General features: G+C 43.8%; 1 protein-coding gene across 5 annotated transcripts in view; it reads right to left on the reverse strand.

The window, feature by feature from the left end:
- Positions 1-753: 753 nt before the first annotated feature.
- The window catches only part of ASPG (asparaginase), a 140827-nt gene continuing 129506 nt past the window's right edge, over positions 754-12074 (reverse strand). The window contains exons 14-16 of one of the 5 annotated variants that reach the window (XM_043989647.1): positions 7674-7773; positions 4318-4375; positions 754-2054 (exon numbers count right to left, since the gene is read on the reverse strand). In XM_043989647.1, the coding sequence (XP_043845582.1) occupies positions 4349-4375; positions 7674-7773 (127 nt within the window). In that variant the 3' untranslated portion in view covers positions 754-2054; positions 4318-4348. Of the gene's footprint in view, positions 2055-4317; positions 4380-7673; positions 7774-12074 lie in introns of all 5 variants that reach the window. The other 4 variants (XM_043989646.1, XM_043989649.1, XM_043989648.1 and 1 more) reach the window with 4 other exon arrangements.

Raw genomic sequence — 12074 nt, forward strand, 5'->3', positions numbered from 1 at the left:
TCATGTCTTTCATCTCTTCTAATGGCTCACACAAAAGAAAAAGAAGAAAGGAAAGGAGGAATCACAAACAACTTTAAAAGTCATGTTAACTTTATTACATATTTTAAAAGAACAATCAAACTATACATTATAGAGATTCACAGTTTCATGTACAACCTCTCTTTTTCTGTCCTAATGGGTATTTGGAAATGATCATTTTAGTTGATGTTTATTAAGTTCAGAATTTTTTAAATGGGGTTATTACTCAGGCTGTAAGGTGAAAGACGGATTGAAGGGAGATGATGGAGATGGGAAGACCAATTAAGAGGTGGTTAAAATAGTCTAGGTGAGAAAAGATGAGGTGTTAATTTGAGGATAGTCTCCGAGTGGAGCAGAAGAGCTAAATGCAAGAAACATTGTGGAAATATAATTGACAAAACTTGGCAACTCACTAGATATAAAGGGTGAGAGAGAAGAATAAAAGATGATTCTGTTATTTCAACCTGGGTTACTGGGAGGGAGGAATACAAAAGATGTGGGAAAGAATAGGCTTAGGGGAGAAGATGATGAGCTCAGCTTTCTTTCTTTTTCTTTTTCTTTTTGGTAGGACAATGAGGGTTAAGTGACTTGCCCAGGGTCACACAGCTAGTAAGTGTCAAGCATCTGAGGCTGGATTTGAACTCAGGTCCTCCTGAATCCAGGGCTGGTGCATTATCCACTGCACCACCTAGCTGCCCACTCAGCTTTCATAGGACCATAGATTTAGAGCTGGAAGGGACTTTAGGGTGCATTGAGTTCAATCTCTTCATTTATAGAATGAGGAAACTGAGTCTCAGAGAAGAAAGGGAATTATTGAAGCTTCTCAAGCAATGGTAAAAAAAAAAAAAAAGGCGGGGGGATCTTGGAGACCATTTCACCCAATCATTTTATTTTTGGAATGGGTAAACTGAGACCCAGAGAAGGACAAGGAAGGGAAGTTGCCCAAGGTCACATAGCAAATAAATGGTAAAAGGTGGAACCCAAAATCAGTCCTTGTGATTTCAATTTTACTATACTTTATCTCCAATAATCTGGTTCTATCCAAATAGATTGACTTTCAAGGTACAAAATACAACACTGAATGGGTGCTTTTTTTCCATGACAGATATGATAACAACTAAGTTACTTGCCATTAGCAAATATCCCACTTAAAAAACAAAAAACCTAGACCTTAAGGGTGATACAAATGTTCTTGCAAACTGAGCCTTCAGAAAGGTTTTATATGTTGAAAATCTTTGGACATGCCAAAGTACAGTCATACATTAAGCAAAATGGACAAACAGCCAGCTCTGCAACAGGTATTACTATAAGGAATAACATCCATACTGAATCTTTTTTTTTCTTTCAAATAAACTAAAAAAAAAAAAAAAGGTCAACTCCTAACAGGCATGAGTCTTTGTCCTCTCATGGACATTATTATTATTTGGGGGGGGGAGAAGTGTGGGGGGGGGGAGAGAGCTGCACAGGGCAATGAGGATTAAGTGACTTGCCCAGGGTCACACAGCTAGTCAGTGTCAAGAGTCTGAGGCCAGATTTAAACTCAGGTCCCCCTGAATCCAGGGCCGGTGCTTTATCCACTGAGCCACCTAGCTGCCCCCTCTCATGGACATTATTGCCTCTGATGGAGAGAAAAAAAACCCATAAAAATTAAGGTCAACTGGAATGGAAGATACAAATATACAGTAGGTTCTAATCTCATCTTGGAACTATAAATAACCTGTCAAGGGTCAGTGAGGAGAAACCTAGAAAAGGGTTACATGAAATCACTCACAGACCATGGATCTTAAAACCCCAAAGGATTTGGGTATCCTGGACATTCGGACGCAGTGGTAGAGGAGGGAAAGGGGAAAGTGGGCAACAGGGAGCTTCTCCCCTTCCCCCATCTCTCATTCAACCTCCTTCCTTCCCACAGCCACTAATGCCAGGAGAAGGAAAGGTAAGCTCAGCATCAGCAATGGAGGGTTTCAGAAGCCAGCAGTTTCTCAGATGCTCTTCCTCTCCCCTCTGAGTGTTGAAAGCATCACAGCATGTCAGACCTAAGGAGGACACAGAAAAAGGTCTGAGGTTAAATCCTACCTCCTCCTCCAGGAAACCTTCCCCACTTCCTCCTCCTCCTCCTCTCTTTCTCTCTTTTTTAATCAGACTTGTGATTTTATTTTTTTATTTATTTGTGTGTGTGTGTGTGTGTGAGGCAATTGGGTTAAGTGACTTGCCCAGGGTCACACAACTAGTAAGTGTCAAATATCTGAGGGTGGATTTGAACTCAGTTACTCCTGACTCCAGGGCCGGTGCTCTATCCACTGCGCCACCTAGTTGCCCGAGACTTGTGACTTTATATATGTAGAGCGTTCTATGTTGAATAACTGCTCCCAACTCAGATTGACCCAATCTCGGGGACTGTGAGGGGCCCTGAGAGGTTCTCTAAGCTCCATCCAGTTCCTTTCAGCTGACCTCCTAGAGCACTTAGTATCTGGTCCACATCATTTGTCACCTAGACCATTACCTAGTGTCTGATGTTACTGTTCAAAGTTCTTTAGTATGTAGGTTTTGCCTGCCCAGACCAAGAGCTTTATGAAGGCAAGCCCTGGATGAGTTCCTCCTCTATCTTGCAAGAGTATGAGTTCCCAGAAGGCAAAGTCTGGCTCAAGCAACAAGCATTTATCAGTCAATCAGCTCTTTCTGTCATGCTGCTTAGAAGGCACAAAATAAGATGGGTTGGACAGGGCACAGGTCTGTATCGGGGGCTCCAAAATGCTTGTTGATTAATTAACTGACTAACTGAAGTCTGACACAGGTGCCCCAAACAGATCTCTGGTGGGAGGAGGGGAGAAAATATTTGGAGAGGCTGTCCTTAATGATCATGAACTGTTGGTAATTAACCGCTTTCCTCTTAATGACTTAGTGGAGATTAATTGTTTTGTACCTCTAATTCACTCATTTTGTACCTCTAACTCATCTCTTAGAGTTATGAATTAGTCATGCGTGTGTCAAATTTCCTTCTAGATTCTATGAGGGCAAGGAACTTTATCTAAATTTCCTATCTCCCCAGAGCCTAGCACTGTATTCTGTACATGTTGTCCTCCCCCATGAAACCTTCCCTGATCCCTACCTCCAAGAGGTTATATTCATCCCTCTAGTTCTCTCTCCCCCCACTTTCTTCCCCCTCACTCTTTCTGTCCCCCCTCTCTCCCTCCCCCTCCATGTCTCTTTGTACCCTCTCCTCTTCCTCTCTCTGTGTTTGTCTCTTTCTCTGTATATACACAGCACACACACACACACACACATACACACAGAGTAGATGGAGAGTCAGTTTCATACGTAGGGGGTCCTCGGTTCAAGTCCTGCTTCTGACATATACTGGTTGTGTGCATTTGGGCAAATCACTTAATTTCTCAGTGCTCTAGGCAACTCTCATAAGACTAAATCATGGAGAAGATGCCAATCTGCCTCGACGGAGTTTCTTCATCCAGAAGTTCCTTATACCAATAAAATCACAAGTCCTATCCCTAGTTTTGGTTAATATATCTGATTTCCTGATATATCTTCCCCCTTTCCTATTCTCCCCAGAGAGTCATCTCCTTGTAACAAAACTTTTAAAAGAGAACAAAAAAAATTTAGCCTACATCAACAATACATGCAATGTTAGCCACCCACAGTCCCCCCTCTGCAAAGATGCATTTTCTTTCTTAATCATCTCCCTCTATTTTAACATACTCTAACATTATAATCTTATGACTTCTCAAACATTCTATCTTTCGGTTATAGCTATTTCTCTATATGTGAATGTTTCTCACTCTTAACCCTCCCCTACTCAGACTGGACTGTGAGGCAGCTTGGTGGTACAGTGGATAGAGAGCCCTGCACCCGGAATCAGGAAAACCTAAGTTCGAATCCAGCCTTAGACCTTCACCAGTCCCGTGAACTGAACAATCCACTTCACCTCAGTTTCCTCAATTGTAAACTGGGGCTAATAACCACTCTGACCCTCAGTTTCTTCTTCTGTAAAATTAACAGATCAGTTCTAAGGTCTCTTCAAGTTCTACATCTATCATCCCAAATATTATTTAAAACCCCAAGGTCTTTTATTCATATATATCATATCTCAGTAAACTTTCTTCAGATGCGATGCTCTTGATTCCTGTTCTCTGCAACCCTGTACCACTTTGAACATATGTCCATAGGTTAGGCCAGGGCAGAGGACCCACAATCTTAGGAGATGTCTTATGCTATCCCCCAGACTCCTGAGCCCCTTCTCTCTCCCAGCATTCTTGCCTGGGTACCTTTGTAAGTGTCTCTCACCTGGCCTCCATCCTGTGTGCTCTTAAGAGACTCACCAACTCTTGGTTCCCAGCAGCTTCTGCCTGAAGGAAGGTTTGCATAGTTATTGCTGCAGCTGTGTCTGGCAAACAATCCACAGGAAGAGAAGGGAACACCCTCACCCCCTCCACCCCTACCCCCACCCCCACACCAATCACAAGAACCAGGGTTATTTCTCCTCTGCACCCCGCTTTCTGCCATGAAAGCTCCCTGAGGGTCTAGTTTGCTTCTCCTGTTCCCCCCAGCCGAATTTTTAGAGACAAGGCTGCTCCCCCAAACAATGGGATCCCCGAGAGTAGCACCTGAATCTGCTGCTTCTACTCAATCTAGCAATACTTTGGTATCCAAAAAACTGTCTTTTACCCAGTGGTTATATGAATCATAGACTGTCCGAACTGGGAGGAAGCTGAGACATCATCTACTCCAAACCCCTCATTTTACAGACAAGGAAACTGAGGCCCAATGGCAGGAAATAATTTGTACCAAATCTTACATAGCTAAATGGATTATCAGTTTAGGGCTGGAAGGGACCTGAGAGGTCATCTCAACCAACACCCTCTTTTCTCAGGTGAGGAAAATGAAGCCCAGAGAGGTGAGTAACTTACCCAAGGTCACACAGATTTTAACAGATAGGATTTGGATTGAAGTATCTGGTGTTCTATCCACTATACTGTGCCTTATGGGTAACCAGATGTTTGCTTTTATTTTATCTACAACTGGACTCCCTATCATTATTATCACCATGACCACTGTCAAGGGTACTGTTTGTTTCACAGTGGTCAACCAGCCAATCAATTAACAAGCATTTAAGGCACTATGCCAGGTGCTGAGATACGAAGACAAAAATGAAACAGTCCCTATCATCAAGAGCTTACATCCTATTGGGGGAAGTTAGATGTACAGGTAAATACACACCTGTATATTTTAAGCTTTAATAGCTTAAAACTGAATGAAGACTTTGAGACACCCATGGATATATAGATGCATGTGTGTATGTATATATGTATGCATGTGTGTATGGGTGGATGCATGTGTGTACACGCATCCACCAAAGACACACATGCACACATGCATACATAAATACACACATACCTGAAGGTAATGGGGGAGAGGGAGACATGAGCAGATGGAGATCAGGCAAGGCTTCATGTCACAGGTTGTATTTTTTTTTTTTGCAGGGCAAGGGGGGTTAAGTGACTTGCCCAGGGTCACACAGCTACTAAGTGTCAAGTGTCTGAGGCCAGATTTGAACTCAAGTACTCCTGAATCCAGGGCCGGTGCTTTATCCACTGCGCCACCTAACTGCCCCCTGCAGGTTGTATTTAAACTGAGCTTTAAAGGAAATTAAGATTTTAAGACAGAGGTGAGGAAGGAGGGCATTCTAGGTATTCAGCAAATGTTTGCTGAGCCCAGCAGTGGGCCCTGCCTGTCCCAGGCTCTGAACTTTACTCTGCTAGGAAAAGGAGGGACAAGAGAAGGAATCAAGAGAACACCAACTTTGCCATATGGAGAGCCAAGACTCACCTGGGAAACAATTTAAAGCAGACTGTAACAGGAAAGAACCAAGTGATGTTATGAATGTGGTACAGAACCTTGAAAACCTGGGTTCTAGTCCCATTCCTGCCCCCAGACTATGGGATCCCTGAGAGACCTGTGTGACTTTGGGCAAGACGCTTACCCTCTCTGAGCCTCCTCAGTTTCACCTCTGAAAAATGAGGGTTTTGAACAATCAGAATTCTAAAATTTGCTTCTGGCTCAAAATCTATATTTCCTACTTAATATCCCCTTCCCAACCACCACCCTGTCATCCCTTTCCAGGAAGCCAATTCTTGTAAAAAAAAAAAAAAGATTTTAAAAGGGGAAGAGAAAAAAGTCAGCAAAACCATCCAACATCACAAAAGTCTAACATTATATGCAATATTCCACATCCATGATCCTCAAAAAAAAAATAAGTAAAGTTGTTTTCTCATATCCCACCTTTAGGGTCATTATAATTTTGCAGCATTCAGCTTCAACTGTTCTGTTACTGTTCTGTTAGGTTCAGGAAATACTCTCTACCCGAAGCCTTTTCTGGTCCCTCTGACTTCTAAGTCTCCTCCCTCCCTAACCACTCTTTATTCATTTATATTTATTATGCATATATACATGTGAACTTGTTTCCCCATTAGCTCCTTGGGAATCATTCTCTGTATTTGTGCCTGATAAATAATAGGCACTTAAAAATAATTGTTGATTGATTGTTGTTGTTCGTATATGTCCCCATATTTTTCTGTATTCATCATAGTCATCTTTATTAGAGCACCTAATATTGCATTATATTCATGTATCATAGTTAAGCCATCCCCCAATCAGTGGGCATCTACTTTGTTTCCAGTTTTGCTATCCAAAAAAAAGAAGTGCTGCAATAAACATTTTGATGTTTCTTCTTATCACTGATCACATTGGGGGAAAAGTATAGTGTGGGATATCTGGGTCAAAGAGTAGGGACATTTTAGCCACCTTGCATAATTCCAAACAGCTTTCCAGAATGGATGCACCAATTCACAGATCCACCAACAATGCAATGGTGCACCCATCTTTCTACAACCCTTCTAACATTGACTATTTCCACCGTTTGTCATTTTTGTCAATTTCCTATGTAAAAGGTGAAACACGGTGGTTCTAATTCATATTTCTCTTATTTATGATTTGGAGTATTCCTCCATGGGTTATTAATAGTTAGCAATTTTTCTCTTGAGAACTCTTTGCCACATCCTTTATCCACTATTTTATTGCAATGGCTTTTGGTTTGTTTGTGTTTTGGTTTTATTTATTTGTTGATTGTCTACAATCTTTGAACTTATGTATGTGTGTATTTATATATATATATATACACATACATACATTCATAAAATACACATATCTCAGACTCTTATCAGAGATGTCCAATACAAATTTTTCCCCCAGGGACTATGTCACCTTATCTAGATTTTGGATGTGCTCTTTACGAATCAATATATCAAGGCTCTATGATTTAATCCATGAGACCTAGCTAACTTGGCTGATGTCTTAAGAGAATTAATAAATGTCACACAGCCTGTAAGTTTCAGAAACAGAATTTGAAGCCAAGTCTTTTTGATTCCAGGTCCAAGACTTGACCCTTCAGGCCACAGTGCTCCTGTATAAAGTAGGTACATAACATACACTGGTTGAATTGACAAAAATTCCCCACTCCCTCTGTGACAGTAAGCCTCATAACTAAATTGGGGAGTGGAAGCCTGAAATTCTGAGTTGATTCCATGAAGTGCTTATGAGGGTCAATGACAATAGTGGGTTGACACTGGCAAGGTCAGACTTACAACTTGCAGTGGGGTTTGCCCATCATATCCCGTCTGGAAGAGGTCCACGCCTGCCTGTTGCCATGCTATCAGCCCGTCCCTGTCACCACATGCAGCCAGCCTGTTGGGGAGAAGCCATCAGTAGACCCAGCCCTGGATCCCCAGGGTGGTGGCAGCAGCATCAGGCCAGGGGTAGCATCTTGTGTCAACCAGAGGGATGAAGGCCAAGAGCCCAGGGCGGGTGAAAGAGGGAGGTGATTAAGACAGCGCCAAACAGCTGAGCAAGCAGCAGCCTGGGGGTGGGGGACAGGAGGGGGAGGGAATTAGCTGTGAAAATTAATAGGGCAGAACAGAGTCTAGTTTCACCCAGTGGGTGTGACCATGACTAACGAGAGAGAGACACAGAGGAGAGGGGTGAGTGTCTCCAGTTTCATATTTCACAACGTGGTTTTTTCTGCCTCTGGCACTTTAAGAACAGAATGGGTTTTAGCCAATAAATAGTTCAAAGTAGGAGAGAAGGAGGAGGGAGGGGAAGAACATGAGGGTGTACAGCTGTTTGACCATATCACCTGGGAGGTTGAGAATGAGCATCCCAGAGCTAAGAATAGCTCCTGAGACATTGCTCCATGCAGCCAGGCCTTGTTACCTATCAGAAGCAAGGAAGCAGCCTTACCCATCGAAATGAAGGAAAAGCAGAAAGCACCATTACTGGTCCCTCAGGTTCTGCCCTGCTTAATGAATAAAATACTGACTTTTCTGTCCCACCCCTCCTCACCCCACTCCCAGCCTGGGCCAAATTGGAGAAGGCTCCATTCCTGCCGCCCCTCTAAGAGGGCAGGTGACAGAAAAGGTGCTGAGGACAAGACAGCATCCGAGACCTTCAACCTCTGATGCTGCAAAGGGTCTCTCTAGGAGTTCTGGCTTGGACATGCCCAAGATCATTAGAAAAGGTGCTGGCAAGTACTTAGCTACACATGACGGACCATTAATCCTTCATCGCTTAATCTTTCAGTGTATGCTGTGCCTTAAGACCTCCAGCACCCCATGACTACATCCCACTACAAAAAATACTCTTCCCAGGGACACACGATGCACAAACACTGAGAAAGGCACCCAGGTAACTGGACTCCCCAATGCTGACAACTCTGAGATGCTGAGGTTCCATCTGGCTTCTTTCCCTTTCTCTCCCTCCCCTCTCCTCCCTACCTTGTTAGCATAGTATAAGGGACAGTTTAGGACACAGAGAGGTTCAAAAGCCTGAGCTCCCACAGAGAGACAGACAGACAGACAGAGACAGATATAGAGAGACAGTGAGAGAGAGAGACAGACAGAGACAGAGATAGAGAGACAGCGAGAGACAGAGAGAGAGATGGAGAGAGACAGAGAGAGGCTGGTGCCCTCATTAAGATTATTGACAATAATTACTGCCTTCCTGCCCCCACAGTTCAACTGTCCAGCCTTCATGTTCATGGTAATAGTGGGGAGGGAGCAGCCTTGAGCATTGCTTTACTAGAGACAGGGACAGACAACTGTTTGCTAAGAAAAACCAGGATCCTTCCAAAGGCCCTTCCAGCTCTGTCAATGACCTATTGGGGAGCTCTGTTCCATAGCCAGTCCTGTCTCCAAACTCCTCCAAGAGGCCCCATCGCCCAAGGCTCCAAGGAAGGTGGGCAGGAGGGGAGGGGATGAGAAGAACCAATCCTGTTCCTCTTGGGAAGCTGAGTCACAGGCAGTGCCACACAAAAGAGGCATCCCAGATGTGTTGTCTTGAAACCCCATTCTTATCTTTTGAATGTCAGCTTCCCTCCCGGGGAGGGAGGGCCTCCCATATTAGCCAGTGTACTAATCAGAAACATCTCTTTCATCCCCCCTCACCTCCACCCCTTCTGAGTGCTCAGGTAATAGGCTAGAGTTATTTCCCAGGGTGAGTAATACCCCCATTTCCATGGCTAAGAGGCCAGGGGAACCCACTGGCACCCGCTTCCAAGGATCCAAACCTTTTCCTGGCCGTGGGAGCTTCCTTAATCCTAACTTCAGGTCAAGTTGGAAGTATGGGAGAGTGAGGAGGAAGAGGAGGAGGAAAGGCTATAGACCAAAGCTCTCAGAAGCTAGGGAAGGCAGGAGGCCTGAGAGGGAGCCGAGCTTCTCACCCCAGTGAATCCATTGCTTCTTGCCTGCTCCGTCAGCCCAGGGAAAGGAGGTCACGTAGTGTTGGGAGTCACACAGATCTATCTCATTTCTTTAGCACTTTGGGTTGGTGCTGCTCAGGGCAATCCTTGCAGGTAGATTGTGACAGTGATAATAATGATGGTGGTGGTAATAGTCGTAACATTTATAGTTTTCAGATTCACAAAGGGCTTTCCTCACAGGAGCCCTATGAGGAAAACAGTGGATCCTCCTCCTCCTTCATCCCCATTTTACAGATGAGGAAATTGATCCTTCAAGAGGCCAAGAGGCCCAATGTCACAAAGCTATCAGAATCACAGTTCAAATTCAGCCACTTCTATTCTAAGGTATTTGTTTTCCAAGTATTTCCAATAAAACAGATGTTCCTAGAAGACAGAATACTCCTCACTCCCATGCTCTCCCTTCCCAGAAATAAGTAGCTCGTATGCCTGGGGGAGGTGACAGGGGATGCCCCGGAGGAAGGGCTCATCGGAGGTTCTGAAGCCTCTGGACATTGAATCTCTCGACGCTGGGCCTAGCCAGCTCCTAAAAGGACCCCCACTGGCATACTAGTGTTTAGTGAATGTGACCTGACCTAGCTAGCTACCTGAAGAAATAATTCACAGGATTATAGACAGCAAGGATCCTAGAGAACAAGTGGAGGAAACCCCTTTATTTTATAGATGAGCAAACTAAGGTCTAGAGTTTAAATGACTTGCCCAAATCCATGTAAGTAGCAAGTAGCAGAAATCAAATTTGGAGCCAGGTCCTTTGGTTCCAAATTAAGGGCTCTTTCCACTGTACCATACTGTCCTCAAGAGCAGTGTGCCCTTACTCTGCCCCTGCATCCCAACCCCTTTCTTTCTTTCTTTTTTTTTTTTGGCTGGGCAATGAAGGTTAAGTGACTTGCCCAGGGTCACACAGCTAGTAAGTGTCAAGTGTCTGAGGCCGGATTTGAACTCAGGTCCTCCTGAATCCAGGGCCAGTGCTTTATCCACTGTGACACCTAGCTGCACCCCAGCCCCTTTCACTGGCTCCTCCAACCCAGGATCTGGACCCTGACAAGGACCCTTGGCCTCAGGGGCAAGCCAAGGACATCCTAAAACATCCTGGTGATTCTATTATAGATCTGCCCCCTGCCCCACTTGTGCAACTGAAACTTTAAAATGAAGCAAGTGCGGTATGATATAAGGAACAATCTATTTTTTTTTTCCAGGACAATGAGGGTCAAGTGACTTGCCCAGGGTCACACAGCTAGTGTCAAGTGTCTGAGGCCAGATTTGAACTCAGGTCCTTCTGAATCCAGGGCCAGTGCTTTATCCACTGTGCCACTTAACTGCCCCAAGGAACAATCTAAATCTCCCTCTAAACTATTTCTGTTTTCCACTTGGACCCCTGCCATCACCATTCCCTCCCCAACCTGTGGATGAAATGGTCTTTGACCTCCCCCAGAACTGCCTCCCTGGAATCACAGAATGGAAATGTGAAGAGCACAGAGACTCAGAGATTGTCTCTGTCAGAACTGGGAGGGCTTTTAGAAAAAGAGAACACACACACACACACACACACACACACACACACACACACACACATATATATATATATATATATATATATATATATATATATATATATATATATATATTTTTTTTTTGCTAGGCAATGAGGGTTAAGTGACTTCCCCAAGGTTACACAGCTAGTAAGTGTCAAGTGTTTGAGGCCGGATTTGAACTCAGGTACTCCTGAATCCAGGGCCAGTGATTTATCCACTGTGCCACCTAGCTGCCCCCATATATATATATATATATATATATATATATATATATATATATATATATATATATATATATAAGTGACTTGCCTAGGGTCAAACAGCTAGTAAGTGTCAAGTGTTTGAGGTCAGATTTGAACTCAGGTCCTCCTGAATCCAGGGCCAGTGCTCTATCCACTGTGCCACATAGCTGCCCCAGAAGAGAGCATGTATTGAAAGGTTTACCTCCAAGATGCTTTATGTAAAAACAAAAAGCATCAATAATATTCTTTTAAAATCATCGAAGGTAAACCATCTGAGTTGGAAGAGACTAAAAGACCACTTTCATTCTATAGATGGGTCAATAGAGGGGAAGGAAGCAACTTTCCCATGAGCTTGGATCATTGGACCCAGGATTTAAGATTAACCAGCATCATCTGGAACAGGAAGAGATCTTAGAGCACATCCAGAGATGGGACAAAAAGCTCCTTTGCTCCTTAGGTTTC

The sequence above is a fragment of the Dromiciops gliroides genome, chromosome 2 (assembly GCF_019393635.1).
Source record: "Dromiciops gliroides isolate mDroGli1 chromosome 2, mDroGli1.pri, whole genome shotgun sequence".
NCBI classification, from domain to species: Eukaryota; Metazoa; Chordata; class Mammalia; order Microbiotheria; family Microbiotheriidae; genus Dromiciops; species Dromiciops gliroides.